The sequence below is a fragment of the Sinohyriopsis cumingii genome, chromosome 8 (genome assembly GCF_028554795.1).
Source record: "Sinohyriopsis cumingii isolate HCF-2022 chromosome 8, ASM2855479v2, whole genome shotgun sequence".
NCBI classification, from domain to species: domain Eukaryota; kingdom Metazoa; phylum Mollusca; class Bivalvia; order Unionida; family Unionidae; genus Sinohyriopsis; species Sinohyriopsis cumingii.
Window position 1 is genome coordinate 87,749,383 of NC_142968.1, and position 22,437 is coordinate 87,771,819.

General features: G+C 34.3%; 1 protein-coding gene across 2 annotated transcripts in view; it reads right to left on the reverse strand.

Annotated features, from left to right (window-relative positions):
• The window catches only part of LOC149794084 (signal peptide peptidase-like 2B), a 64,824-nt gene extending 62,867 nt beyond the window's left edge, over positions 1–1,957 (reverse strand). For both annotated transcript variants that reach the window (XM_089968043.1, XM_089968044.1), the window contains exon 1: positions 1,812–1,957. In XM_089968043.1, coding sequence (XP_089824169.1) covers positions 1,812–1,859 — 48 coding nt within the window. In that variant the 5' untranslated portion in view covers positions 1,860–1,957. The remainder of the gene's footprint in view (positions 1–1,811) is intronic.
• Positions 1,958–22,437: the final 20,480 nt, after the last annotated feature.

Here is a 22,437-nt window from a genome sequence, read left to right on the forward strand (position 1 = left end):
TATGTTGGGTAGCAGATGATTCTGTACGTATGAGACAACTTTTTGCAAAATTGGAAACTAGGATTAAGATGCAGAATTTTTTTTATTAAAGTAAACATTTCCATCTTTTAAATAATGTATTTTTTTGTATGATTCTAAAAGACACATAGTAAATAGGATTTTCTGGGTTACAGGATCAAGAAGGTCATGGAGTGGGTCTTCATGTTGACTTTTAGAAATCACATTTTCATATGCATTTCTAGTCCTACAACGTATGACACATCACCCGACATTTTTGTTTTGGGAGATGGTGGTTATAGCACTAAAACAAAACCAACATGTGCTATGTCTTACATTGTAGGACTAATGCAATTTGAGTTGAATTGTGGGATATTATTCTATACTTTATGAATATCACTTTTCTTAATTAAAGCACAGGGGTGGGGTCCTGAATGGCTGAGAGGTCTAAAGCGCTCTCCATTACGGATCACTGCCATCTTACCTCTGTCTGCGTGGGTTTGAGTCTTGGATTTGGCCAATGTGGGTATGTGAGAAAGCTTGCCAGTAGCTTGTCGTGGGTTGGTGGTTCTTTCCGGGGTTTTAACAGGTTCTTCCTCCACCATTAATACAGGCCGCCATGTATAGCCTATCTTGTGCTGAAAAATGGCATTAAACCACACACAATAACAACAAAGCACATGGGTTCATTACACAGAAAATATGGAGTATCTGTCCGTGAATCAAGGGATGGGGATTCTAACTTGTAACAATATGGTCCTACATGTAAGACATAGCACATTTTGATTTTGTTTAGGTGCTATGTCTTACTATCCAAATAACGGCCTTGTATAGTGTGTTCCGATGTCAACGACATCGGAATAAGTGATCAAAGTTTCAGGAACATCTCACACACTTGGCAGCCTAAATCGACATTTTCCCACTAATTTATGTGTAATTGATATACTTACTGTGCTGTCTTTATCCTGGTGGAATGAAAATATGACACTAGCAAATGGATGCATTTTCACGTTCCGTTGACATACATTTGAATTTGTTGCAATGTGACGGTAGTTGAGGTATGCCGATGTAAGTTCAAGTAGGTTCATGTTGGGGATCTGTTTCTTGAATGAAATGAACCATTGCTTACAGTTCCAATAGGCATAATATATTTTTTATTCGTTTCGTTAAAAATTAATATTTCAACTTTATCCGATTTCGGCATCCTCTGCTTTCATCGCTTTCCAGCCAACTGAAATGTAGGCCAAAGAAACTTGAAAACGGGTCCATTTCTTTTGTGAGAATTTGAATTTATTCGAGAAAAGGCATCATAGTAAGTAAAGTCTGACTAAAACATTATAACTTTACTTTGTAGAAAAACGTTGTTATTTTAGTTGTCAGTTGTGTGAAATACTCCTGAAAATGTGACTTTCGTAACGATGTTAGTCGACATCAAAACACACTACACAGAGCCGTTAGTTAGGCTGTAAGACCCTGACGCCCAAAACATAAATATCAGCGTCAGGTCTTATAGGTAGGACTAGTAACAATAGTGCTATATTGTTACAGGTTATAACCCCCATCCATTGATTCAAGAATGGATACAGCAAATTTTCTTGGTAACGCTAAATTGTTACAGGTTAGAACCTTGATTCAAGGACGGACACTCCAAATTTTCTTTGTAACGAACCCCTGTGGTATAGTGCAACGTTGTATAGAAACCGAAACAGTGACAAACTCGTCTAAATATGTGGAGGACATTTAAAATCGGCTCATTTAATGAAATACAATAGAAAATAATATTTTAAATGGCAAATATAGAAACAACAAATTACCTGACACACAACAAATGATAATCCTAAAAAGTAAACAAAAGTCACCATAATGATCCCCTGACTTTTTTTTTTTTTTTTTTTTTTTTCACTCCTGGAAGAGACGGAAGTAATTTAGCTCTGGTTTATGTTAAAACACTTTGGACTAAGCAGGAAAGGAAAACAAAACGGAATGAGCCGTGACTTTCAGAATCCGGTTGATTGAACGATGAAAACTTCCTTCAAATACAAGATACAATAAATTTTATGTGACGTCGGTGATCTGAGTCACAGGGGTTCGTATCGTTGCTAACAATTTAACTCTTAGTGATACATATATTATATAGTACATGTATGACAAGTAAATTGTAAGCATCAATTCGGGTCCTTGTGGTCTGAGTAAAATACATAAAACGCCAGTTCTGTACTACAGGTGCTCGACGCGAGCTTTATGTTGAAAAAGAGAAATAATCTGAAGGAAAAAAAATACCAAGTGACAAGATTACTACAGATTACCCACATGACCCGTTCTGACATAGGACCCTGTCTATCATACTATAAATGTAACAGTATGATAGATAGGGTCCGATGGTAGAAAGGTGTCACGGGGGATATCAGAGGTAATTTTGTCACTCGGTATGATTTGTTTCCTTCAAATTATTGTTTGCTTGTTGTTGTTTTTTTTTAACATCAAGCTCGCGTTGAGCACCTGTGCTCTGTACGATCTATTTTAACGACATGACAATATTTCATAATTCAACAGACGAGTACACGGATAGTAGATATTTAAAGTGTAACTGTACATATATAGACATTGCAGTACCAATGGTTGCAACAGATTAAAAGACAATGCAAAGTAGATAAAAGACAGTACAACATCAAATTTAACTTCATACAGTAGTAGACAGATGAAAATGCACCTTTATAATTATGAACACAGACTGGAGTACGCTTAATTATTTAAATAGTGAATAGGACTATTTTACTGTTCAAAAGCATGCACGACGTCAGTGATTACGGCTGATTTAAAAGACAAGACAACATTATATCGCATGCAGCTAAATTTGTTCATTGTGTAAGAAAAGGGATATCAGGAGAAACGAGAGTGCTAAAAGTTAAAACAGAAGAAGATGGTTACTTAAAATAGTCATCATAGTAGCAGACTTTCTCAGTGAAGAAGGTAAAGGACTCACGGTACTAATTCAGTTCCCATAGTAAATCTATGCAAAAACCATGATATTAAAAATTAATAACCTTAAATTTTTGAGTGCTCATGATCAAACCTATATTTAGCAGGATAGATGAAACCTGGATGTCAGCTTCTGTGTAGAGGAAATGATATGAACCGTGGCATTTTCTGGACCAGTATGTGTTTGAAACGTGCTTTCAGTTCTGCACCAGAGTCCAGTGCTAATTTTAGTAATGAGTGTTCCAAACTCAAGACTGTTAAAGGACTGAAATTCCATCAATAAAACAAGGTCTCTATTTTTTTCACTTACGACAAAGATAAGCTCTCAAAATGTTCTTTGTCCTAAAACATAACTTGCATTATTAACCAATCACGATCAGTCAAACCCATATATACTCTATTTTATGTTTTTCCACATCATTAGTACCGTGTGTCCTGAAGTGCCACTGACCGCTAAACAGGCATGACGTACATTTACAGTGCGGCCTGGACCATGACTGAATCTGTCTGTTGAATTCGTTTAAATCATAAATTGTTTCTTAGTTCACTGGGCAGGTTGTTCCAGGCTCTGGAAGCATCAGATTTAAAAGAGAGCTTACCATGCCTAGTGGTCATTACTCTTGGTACTGTTGCCAGATTGTTATAGTATATTTGCAGTTTGTGAAAGTGACCAGATTACTCAAGTATTGAGGTGGGTGGGTGGTGAGGTATCTTATATACTTCAGGTGCTATATATCTTAAACTGCTAATATGAAGAGTAGAATGTTTGTTTTTCTTCGCAGAGAATTAAATGAGTTGGTAAAATTGTTAAGCACCAGTTTTTTGGTGCCTCATATTGTACTATTTTCCATTTTTTCAGAGTAATGTTTGCTACAGAAATGCCTAATAAGGGGGCAGTAGTTGACATTTAACAAGTAAAGCATTTGTATATTGAAAGCTTGGTATTAGTGGATACATAATGGTTGACACATTGCAAGACCTTTATCTTGTTGCATTTTGACATCTTAGATAACGTCGTAGCTAAAATTTATTTGAGAATCAATATCTACTTCAAAAATTTTTCACAGAGTCCTTACATGGTATTTCATAATTTTCTAAATTGATTACCTTTTGCAAGTTTTTGCCAAGAATAATAATTTGGAATTTCTGAGGGTTTTGCTGCAAGCCAGTAAAATGTAAAAATTTGCAGTAGATACAAAAACGAAGAATGGGAAGACATTTTGTTGTTTTGTTATGTATGTAAAAATTACTTTCCTAACAATAGACTCTTTTATCAATACTTTGACCAAACTTCATATATGAGATTGGCTGCCTTTGTGATGTGAGACACGCCCATGCCTGTCTGAGTGTCCGTTTGGATTCATCAGTAATGTTTATCCGGAGCAATGTGATGTTAGCAACTAGTTTCTCATAGATATCATTAGTAACAGTATCTATATATTGATGATATAATAAAATTTATTTTAATTTAATTAGTTCTCTATTATTTGTTAAAACAATAATTAAAGGGCTGACAAAGAAATATCGTTAGTATTGTTTTTGTTTGTTTTTTTTGGGGGGGGGGGGAGTGCAAACAAGTAAGCGAATGGTCTCCGGGACGGAATCCCAAGTATTGAGCTGGGGGGGGGGGGGAGAAACGAACCCCTTCCCCGGAAGGTCCTACATTTTAAGTGTTTCCAGGTCAGACTTATTAGCTTTAATTTTAAAATGAAATATCGAATCAAAGTAGGAGTCTTGCATGTTTTTTTTTTTTTTAAAATATTTAAATCTAAATATAATATATTTTTCTACTAACACTACATGATTTACACAATTTAACTGGCAAGATTGATTTAAATCCATAAAATAAAATATGATGTTCACAAATCTCGAAATTCATCCCAATCTCATAACAACACAGTTGCAAAAGTAAATGTTGGATCGCTTCTTCCTCACTATTACAGAAAGAACATCTTCTATTAGCTATAAAACCAATTTTGAATTAAAAAAACAAACTATTTGTAGTCAGTATGCCATGGTTAATTCTAATCTAAAGTAATCATAATTTTATATCCAAAGTAATTTTATACAGAATCGAATGTACCTTATTCCACTAATTCTTGTATTTTGGAATGTTGAATTTAATATAAAAAAAAAGTTTTTTTGTCATTTTGATCTCTATAATAATGACTATTAGACTATTATGTATTTCTCTGCATTGATATTGATTTCCAAGTAGAACGTCAATATTCTTCGTGGGAAAAGGGTGCAGATTTTTTATTCTCATATTGCAAATTTAATCTTTTTAAATCTATTTGATAACACTTATAATACCATAGTGTTGTGTAATCTGGAGTGAAAGTTATAGGTCACAATACCCTTCATGTGATAAGTGTAAACCTTGCTCATCCATGAAATGGTACATAAATTGTACTTCATTCGATAGACACGATCAATACAAGACTGGTTTGTCGTCAATCGTTATATTTTTATTTTTCCAGACACCCTCCTGTTAAATGTCAAGGAAGTTTCTATCTTTTTCTATTGTCTAAATTCTGCCCATGTTAAAAGAACATCCATCCAAAACGATTTTAAAAAAATATTTCTGGATAATCTTGATAGTTGCAAATAATAATTGAAAAAAAGTGTTAAAGGACAAATCGTATTGATTAAAAAAGTAGTCGATTTTAAATGTTGCCATCCAGAATTAGTAGTCACCAATGCTTTACCCAAGATATTTTTAAATATTTGATAAAAGATTCTAGGTGTTTCATGGGCAATCCACTTCTCTGAGCTTATTAACAAGTGTTGTTCTACTTATTTTATCAGAACCTTTATCCTACATAGATTAAAAATCATCTTTTCGATTCGTTTTAGAACACTTGCTGTTGGATTTGATAACATTAAGAACAACTGTATCAGTTTACATAAGGTCATTGATTTTAGAGCAACACGTTTTCAGTATATTAATTTTCTTCGATTCCATTCCTCTAACAGTTTTTGTACATCTTGAATTTCGTTTTTAAAATTCATTTCCACAATGTCTTCTGTATTCACGGATGACTCAACTCATAAGGGAGAGAAATTTGAAAGTCAAAGTCAATGAAGTTGTAAAGTTGTACGCATCTGTGTCTGTGAATTCTTTAATGCCCCTATTTTTAAAACTTTTGTTTTGTTCATATTCACTTTTAGTCCCGACATCGATTACAGATACTTTCTAATGTTTCTACAGAGACATACAAAGAGTTCTCCGATCCATCAAACTGGAACGATGTGTTATCAGTATATTGTGCAAGTTTATATTCATATCCATTTATGAATATGCTTTTAATATCATTATTATTCCCAATCATAATTCTTAAAATTTCTGCTACTTATAAACAAATAATGGGAGGGTGGATTCCCTTGAACAAAACTACGTCCTATAAAAAAGATCTGCGATGAAAATCCATTTGAATCACAAATACGTTTGCATTTATATCTAATATTTCATTTGTTTGCGAAAATTAAAGAAAAAAACCACTTTCTGTATAAATCTCCAAAAGACAGAGTCAAAAGCTTTTTCAAAGATAGCCTGTAAAATAATATCATTCATATTATTCTCTTATTTAAAGCACATATAATCATGTATTAGCGTAGCTTGCTCCAATTGATCAAATAAAAAAGAGGTATTTTATTACTAGGTATTATGTATGTCCATAGATTGTTATGCCATGTTCATGTCATTTTATTACTCTTGTTTTGTGTGTGTGTGTGGGGGGGGTTGACTTTTGTTTTTTGTTAATTACTATTATTATTATGTGTGACTTATCAATGCAGAGAAAGGAATACAATATTAACAAATGCAGTATTACAATATTAATAGATTAGCTCGTGATATACATCGGGGAGAAAACAAAAGCGAAACAAAACAAGAGTGAACAGAATTATGCAGTGTCTTAGTGACTGGTAATGGTTAGGATGGCACTTGTAAAAGGCCAGTTTAGCCCCACCTTTCATCAAAGTATTCAAAGTCACGGAGCAATCACGTTTTATATTTACCCCTACCAAACAGCTCTCAGTGGGATCTATGAGGGATGCGGCCAAACAAATGCAGAGAGTAGTCTGAGGTTTGACCTCATCTTGAATCAACTAAGTCACGGGAGTAGCAATGTTTTTATTTTTCTTATAAGACACGGAAGTTTTCTACAGGTATACGAGAGAAGAACTGTCTTAGTAGCCTACCGGGGGTGGGGAATCCTCACTACATCTTTTTTTTTTTAAGACACTAAGCAATAGCAACATAACATCAGGTTGGTGACTATCACCAACAAGCTAATCAGAGACAACGTGTGTCTAGGGGAAAACATCCATGAGTGTTAATAGTTTGAAACATAAACGTCTCACAGACAACACTGGGGAAGAGTCATCTGACGACCATTGCATCACCGTTATTTTACGAATATTCAGACGAGGAGGTTGATGACTACATACAACCACTTGACACGGTTGGGACATCTTTTTCCTGTTGTTGCAGACATTTTTCTGACCCTCCTCCTAATTATGGCTTCCAAGAGATAATAATGGACCCAGGTACCCTACCTTACGCGATGGGAGAGGGGTATTCCATACATCCTCCTCTCACAGATAACTTTTGCGCAAACTTTCCTTTAAAGCCCCGAGAGAAGAGCAGGTAGATATGCTCAAGAACCCCAAACAAAAAGTTAGAGCAGTTCTGAACATAGTCGATTTTGTAAGCAAAGACGGTTCATAGGCCGGAGAAGCGTTAGGCTTGGGAAGGTCAGGCAGACTATAGGAAGAATAGATGCTTCGTATGTTGCCTTGCCGAACCGTTTGTTAAAATCTACCTTTGACCGCCCCTGGTTCAGACGTGCATTTGTTTCAGCTTCGTTAATGTAAACCGCCATATGGCCGTTTTTTGTGTGTGCAAAAGCCTTGATCTCATTCTTAAAAGTGTTGTTGTTATTAGTCTGATCCAAAAACCAGAATAAACTAATTGTCAGACAGGATATCATCATGGAGAGCTTGCGAGACCAAGGTCTGCGATGGAGTTGAGCTTAACTTCGGACGGGACCAGAATCTGAACATGATGTTGGGCCTAAGCTCGGAGATGGCGTTCTCTGAACTGTTCTGCGGAGAAGAGACGGCACACGAGCCAGAGGAGCAGCCGCCAAGGTGAAATGGAATCTGATGCCTCATTGATAGCCGCTAAAAAAGTTGCACGGGTTGTTACCTTACCTTATAATTCCCCAATATCTATGTTGTATTATGGAAGGATTTCAGGGTCGTCATCATTTTGGGGCCGCATAATTGAGACGTCGTACACATTATTAGGGGCCTCTCCAGTGCCAAAGCCACCCATGACCGTAAATTGGTAGTCGGGCTCAGCATTTTCACTCATCGAGCTCAAGCAGTAGCATGGTAATGGTAGTTTAAGACAGACTGACCATTTGTAAATTCCATGGCCCAAAACCTCTTTCAGATCCCTCGTGGCTTTTCTGCACTGAGGATGTGTGCACACATGTTCATCCGTGATTGTAGCCCACGTGAGTCAACTTTATTTCTCAATCCCACAACATCTGCTGGAAGCTGCATTACTCCGATCTCGCAGACAGATCGATATACGCCAACAACACATTGTGATTCACTGTTAAAGAGTTGCAGTGGACTATTATACATTTAGTATTGTGCATTTTTTTGGGTCATCGGCTTTCTGCGGGTAAAATTACCAAACCCATGGTGTGTCTGTAACGTCACAAACAAGATGAAATCACTATTTAGCTTGAATGTGTCATCAATGTGTCAGTGAGGTCCAAAATTTGCTATACGATTTCTTATGCTTTCAACAAATATATTGAACCACCAATGGTACTCACACGTATGCACAACAATGAATTCCTTTGTGGTAAGAAAGAATACGAGGAAATGATGCACATCCATGTAAAATAGTGGTATTTCATTGAAACCTAGTCCAGTGCAATGACACATAATCCATAAACTTGATATTCAGGGACGACACGTTTTAAATTCTTGTATGTGAAAAATACACTGGATGGTCAGTATCGAATTGGTAGATTGTATTTTTGCAAGGGTAGGTGTGCATTGATTTCACTCAATATCCCCTTTAAGGACATTTTATTTGAATAGTAAGAGTGACGTGTAGGCTGCCTTTGGTGTCTTTGCTTACGAGATGCTACTCTGCCTTTTAGCATTATCATCACGAGCCCAACATGTTTTACGGTTGGTAGTTATATCATTAATAAATTTCTTCTTCTCCATATAAATTAGGATCGCAAGTTAGATCTGTAGTACAGATCTCTTTAATTTTGTTTCTTCTTCTTTTTAAGAAAATGTTTGCTTTTTTTGCTTATTTGTTTGTTTTTGATAAACTGCTTTCCTCCTTGTCCCATTTCACTAATCCAGTTCCTGTTCGCTATTTCTTTTTGACACTGACATGGGAATTATGCCTACCTACCACTGGTATTCTACATGACTGATATAATTCCTTTTTTATGATTTTTATATAGCGTGCTTGATTGGCGTGTATGTTGATTGTTCACTTAACCATTCTTTGAATTCAGAGGGTTATTTTTGTTCAGTTTTTGTTGTTGCCAGGAATAATTTGCTTTGACAATTGATTGAAGTTAAAATTTGTGTTAACAACTATACTTTCCAAGTCGTAGTAAAGATGCCTTCAGATACTGTTCTTTTGTCGTTCACTGAAAGTACCATAGAGTCATTCAGATAATGCCTCACGCTTAATAACTTATTTTGGAGTCTTATTAACAAGCCATTTCAACGACCGACTACAATAGGTAATTTTATCTTCAATTATTTCAATGATTCTTTAGATTGTACAAACATATTAATTAAAAAGCCATTGCTATGTTTGGTTCTGAACAACTAGTTCATAAAATAAATCAGACCACTCCGGTGGCCTAAGTGGATAGAGAGTCCTCCTCGGAAGCGGTAGCTCGCGGGTTCGAACCCCGGCCAAATAATGCCAAAGGCTTACAAAAATGGTACCTGCAGCTTCTTCAATTAGCGCTCGGAATTAAGTGGTTAGTGTTAGAGCTGGTCGGCCTAGTATCAGGATAATGTGACTGGGTGAGACATGCTGCTGTATATCTGCGGTATGATACCCCAGTGCTAGACATCAGTATAAACTGCCACACTACAGACATAGTAATTAAATGACTCAAATTGTTAAAGTTACGATAAAAATTAACACAAAACCACGCAAATACTCATATGCTAAATCGCGATATCTTGTTTAATATCTTTGCTGTTAATGAATCATTGTAGATTGACCTTGCACAGTTTAAAAGATCTTAAAGCTATACTGTAAGTTTGGCCGAATTACGTTTGTTGCATTTACCTACACACCATACACAATTACTTGTCTTTCTACGCTCTAGCCATCTTGCTTTGAGTTAGGTTGATACATATCTGAAATGTATCATCATTGAACATAATCTGCCAATCTTCATCACTTCGAAAACATTGGAGATCTTTTCAAACCATGTTTGTAATCAACAACTAACACTTTTATGTTTGTGAACGTTTCGCTTGGGTACAACAAACTAAGACCAACAGTTGTATCCCGACCAAACTTGCAAACACACTTGCGTTTCATTTAAAAAATGGCATTGCTGTATTCATGTGTTGCTCATAAAATATACTGATTGTTTATTTTTGTTTATTTCAAATTAGTAATCGCAATTCTAGTGCCATATAAATTGTTTGTGGTATTTATTACTGTGGTGTCGTATCAGTACACAAGTCGATTGGTATAAAAATGTCACAATCACAAGAAATATTACATCTTCGCTTGCCAAGATCCGATATGATAACATATCTACACCTTGAAGGATCAATAAAAAGATTCAGTGATTTGTTTAGTGACATCTATTGGATTTCATGAGGTGCCTCACTTAGTATGTAATGCCATTCCACCTATAGTGTCACAGTGGTTGTTACGTATATCTGATTTAATTCATATTTATTTTAATTTAATTGTTTGTAAGTTTTAAATTTTTAATTCTATTATATGCTATTATAATGTAAATTTATTCACTCTAGATGATATTTTTTCCAGAAAATTGGTTGACCTGACTCATTCGTTTCATAAATACCAGGGTTGGCCTGGATGCTGACCTTGATTCAAAATTAGTAAACAAAGTTATATTTTTATTTTAAAATGCCCATCTAACTCTATCCAGTTGGGTCCAGGGTCAAACTTTAGGTCTGGAACTTTCCAGCCTATTGTCCTTGAATGTGGCATTCAGCAATTCAAGTCAGAAGTGCATTTATGGTTTGACAGAACTAAAATGGAGAGAACTTTTGAGTTTTGTAATAGTGGAGTTCTGTCTCTCTTGCTTATTCTTCAAATTTTTCTTCAGTTTAGATATTACAAGGTTAAGAAGAAAATGATTGATTTAAATTATGAAATTAGTGCTCCTGGGATTTAATAAATTAAAGGAGTACCATTATATTGAAAAGAGATAGCCAGGTTAAATATGTAATTCATTTAGTTGTACCTGTCCCACTCATTGAAGAGTTAAGTGAAGGAATATCATCAGATTCTACTGACACTGGAGTGACAAATCTTTGGAATTCAGAAATTATGAAAGATCTGGACCAGAAACTTTCACAATTGCAAGAGCAAGAAAGAAATGAACTTAAACAGTTATTATTTGACTATGAGCATTTATGTCCAGATGTTCCTACAAGGACAAACAAAATTTCCATGACGTTGAAATTGTAAATTCTAAACCTGTCAAACAACACCCATACAGGATGAACCTTCTCAAACAGGAATACTTGAAAAAGTATTTGCTAGAGAATGATTTGATAGAGACCAGTAAAAGTGATTGGAGTTCACCATGAATACTTGTTCCAAAACCAGATAAAATTTTCCGTATGTGTACTGATTATAGGATGGTGAATAGTGTGACAAAAACAGATTCATTCCCATTACCAAGAATCGGTGACTGTATTGAAAAGATTGGGAATTCCAAGGATGTCACCAAATTTGACCTTCTGAAGGGTATTTGGCAGATTCCACTAACGGAAAGAGCAAAGAAAATTTCGGCATTCGTGACTCCAGATGGATTTTACCAATATAAAGTAATGCTGTTTGGGATGAAAGGGTCGCCAAGTACATTTCAACGCCTCTTGAATATGATTAACTCTGGTCTAAACAATTGTGATGCTTATATTAATGATGTCATCGTCTACAACGACACTTGGAAAGAACATTTAGAAACAATTCGGAATTTCTTTGACAGGCTCACAGATGCATGTATGACAATTAATTTATCTAAAAGTGATTTCTACCATACTAGTATATCTTTTCTAGGACATATTATGGGACATGGACAAGTTAAACCTATAGATGCTAAGGTCAAGGCTATATCTGAATTTCCCGTGCCTGTTAATAAAGTGCAACTGATGCGATTTTTGAGTATGGCCGGATACTATCGAAAATGTTGTTCCAATTATTCTAATATTGCTGAACCCCTGACAAATTTACTGAGTAACAAATACAAGTTCCTTTGGGCTGAAAATGTCAGGAGGCTTTCGACAAGTTGAAAGCCATTCTTAAAAGTGCTCCAGTTCTTACATCTCCAAATTTCAGTCAACCTTTTAAACTGTCTGTTGATGCAAGTGATGTTGGGGTTGGAGCAGTTTTGATTCAAGAAGATGAAAGTGGTATTGATCATCCAGTGTGCTATTTTTCCAAGAAATTAAATAAGCACCAAAGGAATTATTAAACAATCGAGAAGGAATGTTTGGCTTTGATATTGGCATTGCAACATTTTGAGGTTTACCTTGGTTCAGCTCGTTCCTCGATTGTTGTATTTAGTGACCACAACCCCTTGCTTTCATCGGCAAGATGAAACATAAAAATCAAAGACTATTAAGGTTGAGTTTGTTGATACAGGAATATAATCTTGACATCAGGCACATCAAGGGAAAAGATAATTTAATAGCAGATGCACTTTCCGGTGTATAGAAGTGTATTATTTCAAATACACTATTTGGAATTCATAAGAGTACTTTTTATGTTTTTCTTAAAGCTCATGTATTAATCTATGGTAAAAAGAAAGCATTATCATATAAATCTTTCTTTTTTATGGGGGAAGGTGTTACGTATATCCGATTTAATTCATATTTATTTTAATTTAATTGTTTGTAAGTTTAAATTTTTTTAAATTCAATTATATGCTATTATAATGTAAATTTATTCACTGGAGATGACATAATTTCCATAAAATTGGCTGACATGAATCATTTTTTCATAAACACCATGTGTTGGCCTGGATGCTGATCTTGATTCAAAATTAGTAAACAAAGTTCTATTTTTATTTTAAAATTATTGGTTGTTGTTAAAGTCATGATGGGGCTTTGTGTTTAAGAAGTAAACAATATTTTTATTTTTTTCTTTCTTAGAAAAAATTATTGGTCTACTCAAGGATTTCAATCATTAATTCTTTTTTCTCTGGAAATATTTTGAGGAGTGCTCACATACATTTTGGAAAGACATTGTTTACAAATTTAGTTTGGATTTCCAACACTGGAGTGCCATTATTTGTATTTCTACAAGAAACTGTAGATAAGCACAGTACTAATTATAGAAAACGTCATCCATCTCGGATTTCCATCAGGATTCGAACTTGAAATTATTAGAACATATGTTGCTAGGACTTTTGCAAAATAATTCGTGGATTATTCTTAGATTATTTTTGGATTTGATTCTTGAAACCGTAAGTTCTTCTCCTTTATTCATTTTTACAGAATTTTCCAGGAAAATAAATTAGTTGTTAAATTTTAAAAAGCTTGTTGTTTTCACTCTTTCTGTGTTACTGCTTATTCGAGCCTAAGCACGTAACGGTGGTGCATTGTACATCGGCAATTGACCACAAAAATAATCTTTGTAAGTTTAACAACGAAAGTTTTATTATATACCAGAGAGAAGCAATTACAGATGTTTTTGAAGGAAAGGACGCTTGCCGCTTCATTCAATGAAATTCACAGACCCATAGCACTGAAATAAGTGATCAATTCGCCAAGGTATATATAGCATATGTAGACGATGCTCAGGTCACAAGCAAGATTTTCAGTTACCTATAAAAATGTTACGTTTTATTCCCAAGTGTCATTCTGCCCGGCATCATTGTTTGGATTTCATTATCCTAAACCATCGTTATAATTTAACCACCCTCGTGAAATATTATACACAGTATCATGTTATGTATATTTTATTTGTATTATTAAGTAGTTTTTTTGTCATATTTGTTTGTCGTGTATGATTGTAATTTGGACCTGACATTGTCCAAAATGATGTTCATTATATTCCTGACTGGTAAAGTTTATATTGGTCTTTACCAAATAATACATAGCTAACATTTTCTCTGTGAGTGTGGGCTAAATATTAGGATCATTTTTAATATAGATCAGTACCGTAAGCTCTTGTTTAAATTTGCACTTTGTAATCTAGGAAAAATAAATTACTTGTTGAATTTTACAAAACTTGTTGGTTTTGTCTCCTTTCTATTAATTAGCTTTAGACCACATATTCGTAATAGATAATTAGGGGATAGGTAATGAATTTCTCTAATATATCTATAAAAAAACTTACTTTGTTTTTTAAATTTAAATTGACCATGTTTCGTAATTTTCTAGTCCCAGAAATTGTTTCACATACTTGAGAAATCTATAGTGAAACCAACAAGTTTTCATAATGTCATCTAACGCGAAGAATTCTGTTTTAAATCCTACCCAGGAAAATGTTGAATCCTTGAAAAAATTATGGATTAGCTTGCCAGACAATGTAATCTTTCTAAGTCGAAGGTTTCTTTTCCAAAGCAAGAAATAAAACGTATTTTGACCCAATATTTGGTAGAAAAGAATTGTTTAGATAACAAGACTTTGGGTTTTATCAATTAGTCTCTATCAGACTCTGATATGAAAATAAGAGTTGAAATTAGAACACAAGATGGAAATATAGTTAAGAAAGATTCAGTCTCAGAAATAGAAAGTTGAGAGAAAAATGCTTTCGAAGAAAGAGGAAAGAGATAGACAAATGCAGTTGCAAAAATAAGTATGGGAAATGGGAATTACAGTTGTGGAACGAAGAAACAGACAAATACAATTGGAGTTGCAGAAAGTGTAAATAAAGAGAAGATAAGCTAAAGCTAATGAAATGTGGAGCGAAAGAGAGGGAATACAGAGAGAACGAGAAAAGTAAGAAAGGGAATTTCAATTTAGATTAACAGAATTAGAGCTGGCAAGTGGAAAACAACCCTCTCCTTTACATACAAATTCAGTTTTTGATGTTGCTAAAATATTAGGTTGGCACCCCCTTTTAATGAAAAAGAAGTAGATAAATATTTTTTTCGTTTTGAAAACAGTTGCTGAAAATATGAAATGGCCAACATCGCATTGGACTCTAATGTTACAAAATATCCTTACTGGAAAAGCTCGTGAAGTCTATACTTAAGATTCAGTACAACAAAGCGCTGATTATGATATGGTTAAGGAATCTATCTTGAAGGGTTTTGATTTAGTACCTAACACATATCGACAAAGGTTCAGCAACTATATAAAAGAAACTGGACAGATCAATGACGAATTTTTAAGAGAAAAAGAGGACTTATTTGATAGGTGTTGCCAAACCAAGAAAGTTAGTAATACGATAACCTCAGACAACTCATATTAATTGAAGATTTTCAGAATCGCGTCCATAGTGACGTTAAAAAGTCTTGATGAGCAAAAGGTCGAAACGTTAGAAACTGCTGCTCGTATAGCTGACAATTATTCATTGACTAACAATGTCGTATTCCTGAGTAAGTCCACTCCGAAGTTAATTGTAAAAATCGGCGCAACTTTTAGGAATCATGTTTCTGAAAATACGGACAAAAAACTTTATCTCTTCTTACCTACACCTATTACACCTATTACAAGAAGAAAGGGCGCGTTATTTCTGATTGCTACAAATTGAAAAAATAAGCAGAAGAATCAAGACAGACCTATCATATTCCAAATGCTCTTATTTCTTTTCATAAAGGTCAAGTGCACGGTCATGAAAGCATAAATGTGTTGGTCAAACAATCCCCAGTCCGATTTTATGATTGAAATTATGAATTATTCATGTCGAAGGTTCTGTAATACTTATATTATTGATTCCGGCCAATCCTACCCCTTTTAAAAGATTAAGGGATAATGAACCTTCTAGGAATCTTTCATTATAATGTACTTTGCCTCTTTCCCGAGAAATCTTCTTGTAATGAAAGTGGTGTTATTCAGGGATTAGAGTGCGGCTGTATTAAAGCTATGGCAACGAAAGCTCTAGAGAATGATGTTGACCAGGAAAGTATTCCTTTAGCTGACAGATTTGTTGGTAAGGCTTTTGTTGAAGTCAGTTTTGCCCCTCGTTTGGATCAATCAAAGGGTATTGATCACAGTGATCCTCTTTTAGCTACTCATTCTCTTTATTCTAATTAGGGTTACAAACGACAACCACTTGATCATGATATATCTTGCTTGTTTCAGAGAGCTATAAGCGAAACGGAATCCACCGAAGTACGTTTTTATTATTTTGTTAACAACAGCGTCCTTAAGAGAAAATGGAGACCATCTGAGGTACCAGCTGGTGACGAGTGGTAACTGAGCTATCATGTTTTAGTTTCAAAGTCTTACAGACAGGAAATTCTTAACCGAGTTCGTGAAAATCCTTTGGCAGGTTATTTATGGATCAATAAGACTTATCACAAGATCTTGAATAACTTTTACTGGTCAAAATTTAAATGTGATGTTTGTTAATACTGCAGATCTTGTCACACTTGTCAAACGGTATGGCAACCGAATCTGAAGATACCTCAAGCTAATCTGCAACCTATTCCTGCATTTGACGATCCATTTAACAGATTAATAGTAGACTGTGTCGGTCCCTTACCCAATACCAAATCGGGCAACCAGTACATGTTGTCCATAATGTGTGCGTCCTCAAAGTTCACAGAGGCAATTCCATTGAGGATTGTTAAAACGATAACCACAGCAAAAGTTTGATATTTGTTTTACAATTTGGCCTTCCCAAATCTGTTCAATATGATGTCTGGAGTTTTCCTGCAAGTTATTCACGAGTTAGGCATTCAGCAATTTAAGTCTTCTGCCTATCACCCTGAAAGCCAAAGTGCTTTAGAAACATTTCATCAAACTTTGAAATATATGATTCGATCATATTAGTTTTATACCGGGAAAGACTGGGACGAATGTGTTCATTTCCTGTTCTTTGCTGTTAAGGAATCAGTTCAAGAATCTTCAGGATTTATTCCCTCTGAACTAGGTTTTAGACGTCCGTGGATAATTGAAGTTATTAAAAAAGAAACTTCTTTCAAATAAAGATCCAGAAATAAATCTTCTTGACTGCGTTTCTAATTTTTAAACAAAAGTTGTCAAAGGCTTGTGAAGTTACAAGAGCTAATCTGCAGTCTACTAAGTCAACAAAGAAATTAAGGTATGAAAAAAATAATGTGGTCCTGATACAGTTGAAAAGTAATTTAAGTTGTATCATTAATACTTCTAGAAGCGAAAACAAAATACAATTTTGCCATATGAATATGTTAAAGGAGTGTTAAAGAAAAACATAGCCATGTTAATCATGCATTTATTTGTACATGTCAACACAGAGAGGATTTAATGATGGACTGAAATCGGACTGTTTTGACTTTGGTGTAACGAATCTTCGGAATTCAGAAGTATTGAGTGATCTGGACCAGAACCTTTCACAACTACAGCCACAAGAACAACTGATATAAAACATCTTTTTCTCAATATGATCATTTGTTTCCAGATGTTCCTACACGAACAAATGAAATCTACCATGACAATGAAATTGTAACTACCACATCTGTCAAACAGCATCCGTTCAGGATGAACCCTCTCAAACAGGAATGAGAAATTCTGTATTTGCTGGAGAATGATTTGATAGAACTGAGAGGTGTCTAGAGCTCACCATGCATTATTATACCGAAACCATATACATGTGCAAGGACGGTAGAAAAGTGAACAGCATGATTGAAACATTCATTTCCATTTCCAAGAATCTGGGACTGCATTGACAAGATTGTTAGCAACTTTGACCATTTGAAAGAATTCTTGAAAAATTCCACTGAAGGAAAGGACAAAGGAAATTTCAGCATTCGTAACTCCAGACGAACTTTATCAATGTATAGAAATGTCGTTTGGGATGAAAGGTTCGCCTTGTACTTTTCAACGATTAATGAACATTATTACATCACGTCTAGATAATTGTGACGCTCACATCGATGACGTCATCATCATCAACAACTACATCAGGAAAGATTACTTGGAGACGATACAGAAATTCTTTGATAGACTTAGTGGTGCAAATATGACAATTAATTTAAGTGAAAGTGAATTTGCAGTACTTATGTTACATTTCTTGGACATATTGTGGTACACGGATAATTAAAACGTATAAAATTTTAGGTGAACTCTATCTCTGAATTAGATGTGCCAATCAGTAAAGTAAAACGCAGCTGATACGATTTTTGGGTATGGCTGGATATTATCGTAAATTTTGCTCCAATTTTTCCATAATCGCTGAACCCGTGAACAATTTGTTCAGAAAAAAAATCAAGTGTTATTGGTCTAAAGAATGTCTGGAAGCTTTTGATAAGTGAAAGGTCATATTTAAGAGTGCACAGTTCGTCCAGTTCCAAATTTCATTCAATCATTTAAAATGTATGTTGATGCAAGTGATGTTGGGGTTGGTGGAGTATTGATTCAAGAAGACAAAAATGTTGTAGCTCCTCCGGTCTATTTTTCTAAATATTAAATAAGCACCAGAGAAATTATTCCACAATCGAGAAGGAATGTTTGTCTTTGATATTGCCTTTGCCACGCTTTGAAGTATATAATACTTCAGCTCCTTCTCTGATTACCGTATTCAATAATCACAACCGCCTTACTATCTTCGGCAAGATGAAAAACGAAACGAGATTATTATGGTTGTGTTTTATGTTGTAGGAATACAATATTGACACCAGGCACATCAAAGGAAAATATAATCTAATTGCAGATATTTTTCATGTATAATATGTGTCATTTATAGGACTTCATCTCATGTAATTTTGAATCTCTTGTATATTGATTAATAGTTAAAAGAAAGTTTTAATGTATAAAGCTTTCTTTTTTATGAGGGGAGGTGTTATGTATATTTAATTTGTATTTTTTATTAGATTTTCTTCATGGTTCTATGTTGGGTGTGATTGTAATTTTGGACCTGACCTTGTCCAAAATCAAGTTCATGTTACTCCTGACCAGTAACATTTACTATGGTAAACAAATAACAGATTGCTAATATTTTCTCTATGAGTGCGAGTTAAATATAAGGATCATTATCAATAGAGATACACATATTTATCTGGGTGCGGGTCTAGGTCTTGGTATAGGACCCTTCAATGGATTAACAATTTGTGTTTGATGTATACCACATTTTTGAAATTATAATTTTAATAACAAATTTTTAATTGTTTACGACGTTTTGGAAATGAACTTTGGACCTACATCCTGGCTCTTCTTTTGTATCTTAATTTTAATATATAATCTTGTTTACTTGAGAATGTACTCACTCCTGCGATAACATTCGAAGCAGAAATCAGACTTATTGTTCTGTTCATTATCTCATTTGGGTGAAATCTATTTATTTAAATTACTATTCACTGGAAATACAAAGAGTGCTTAAATAATATTCCGGACATAAGCTTTAACGTGAAATGATAGTGAATTCAGAGCAGGACATCTTAGCTTATAGTATTGTGATTAATAGGAAGACTGTTATGACATAATCACACTTCAGGCTATTTGTACATTAGTACATTCAAGACTACAGGCACATCAATGCCTTCAGCTCTGGATCTTACTTCGAACACCACTGGAATTTAATTGGAACTTATTGATTAAGTCTGGTGATACAAATTTATGGATTATTTTGGGATTTATTTCGCATTACTGTAAGGTATTTTTTAAAAATGTTTACCTTGTATTCCTGGGAAATAGATCATTTGTTAAATTTTACAAAACTGTTTGGTTTAAGCTCTTTTTTATTACTTGGTTTAAGACCATATAGTCGTAAAAATTATCGCCAGGTCTCAATATTTGGATATAGTGTTTAGTTTTGGTTACGAGAACTAGCTGACGGACGTACGGACCAAAGAGCCGATGGACATGAAACACCTGTATAATCAGAAACAAGTGCTGATAGAAAACGTAGATGAACATATCGTCTAAATAGGTAAGTTTGTTACTATGTGACATGTTGCATTTGTTCAAAGATTTTAATCAAATCTAAAAAATGGGCTTAAATCATCTACACCTAGGATACCTTTCTATCTGAAATATTAAATATTCAGTCATGTCCAACATCCATGTTATAAATTTGCTTATTTCCTGTCCAAAATATGAAATCGAAGTTCAGTAAAGTCTCACACCTCACCCCTGTTTAATTTATTTACAAGCTCTGTAGAAAAGTCTTTGTTAATCAGCTTGTTCTCCCATCAGAGTTGGTCATTGATAACACATTCATCCACTCTAAAAATAAAAAGCTCATTACCATCCAAGTGCTTCATGGCTTTCATTAAAATTATTAAATTATTGCTATTAAATCAAACTGGGACATTTCTTTTGAAATGGATCAACCCTCTACTAAGTTCCAAATCCGTATGAATTCGTTACAATAAAAGACATTGCACGTTTTATGTAATATTGTTGAAAGAAAAAAATTATTACGATTTTACAGTTCCTACAACTTTTGAAATTCATATAATATTACATTTTCACGTGTATTATATCCAACTTTATCTGGGTCACCCCTAACAACATTATTCTGAAGTAAAAGAAAATGTTGTGTACATGGTTCTACAGCTGCCATGTTCATGTTTCCAACATCAGAATTGTTTCCCCTCTAAAGTGTCTATTCTTTTCTGTAACGTTTGCGGCTGGTACTTCTTCATTTGCCAAATGTTCGGAGATCTGGAAATTTCTGATGTATTTTTAAAAAAAAAACAAACAGAACAAGTCTTTAAATATCTTTCTACCTATTAAACCGAAACAGTATCATAATTTCTTTTGTGGAAACTTGCCAAAAATACGAGTTCACTTTTTCTAGATAAATACAGAAAATTGCATTGTATTGGCGATAACATTATATGACAAGAATGGTTTATGGTTCAGGATTTTTCTGGCTGGTGAAAGAATTTGTCTTTTATTGAGAAGAAAACGCTGTAGTGAAATAGGTGTACACCGTACATCATTTCTAGCTAGGGATTAAATTCTCTCTTGTATGCATTATTTAAAGTCATCAGCTGTGCAGAAATTACTTGGAATTATATTTCACTTGATAACCTAAGCATAACTACAAGCATTATATCTTCATTTCTTTTTCCAGATGATTTACAGATGAACAATCAATCAACGATAATGATATCTAAAATGATATATTTAAAATAGGTTATGCGAACATAGCTCATTGCCAAAGGCAGGTGTCTAGCATTTCACTGTCCGTTACAAATCCGGAATTAAATTCTATAAAAGTTTTCAGCAAATACAATCCTGTTTTGTTACCACAAGAATGCTAAATAATTAAATTTGTTATACTTGCAGATTTGAAAGTGAAAAACGTCATCCATTTCTTTATTTCTGTTATAATATTGCTGTTAAACTCGAAGCAGAATTGCAACATTACTGTTACCGAATGTATATGTGCGGATATATGAAACAATTTAAATATTAGTTTGTGATCCATGCATTAGTGAAATTATTTTAGTTTTGAATGCAATGTTTGTCGGGACAGACAATGTAGAGGACGAAGAAACGTTGCTAGCTGCGCGAGTTGATAAACCAAACAAATTACAAAGCTTCAATTCGAAAGAAATGTTTGCATTTTTTAAAATTGTTATATTGAGTGTAACCATATCTCTACATGAAGTGGGTGAAGCTTCTGTTGAAATAATTGATACTTGTAATTATATGATTAATTAGCTTTTTGATGCTGATCAATTTCATATCGCTGCTTCTGTTTAATATTAGTTTAGTAAGCATGTATGAAGTCTCTTTCAACGCTGATGTTTGAAATAGGCTTGTCTTTGTTAAGAAAGTAACGTAAGGCTTAAACACTGGTGATTTGAACCGCGACCTCCAGCATCCGAGGCGAACGATCTAACTACTAGGCCACCGGAGCGGTTAGGACAAATCGGAGTTCTGTGGTTATCTTTAATAATCTTGATAACTATAGATTGCTCAAGTGTTGATAAAAGAATGCGTTAAATATATTTAATTTAAACGTTTATAATTATCATGAATTGATTGAATACTATTAGAATGTATTGTTATATTTGTATTTTTTATAATTTTCTCCTTTGATTTGGCTGTATCGTTACTCAGTTCCTGTACGAT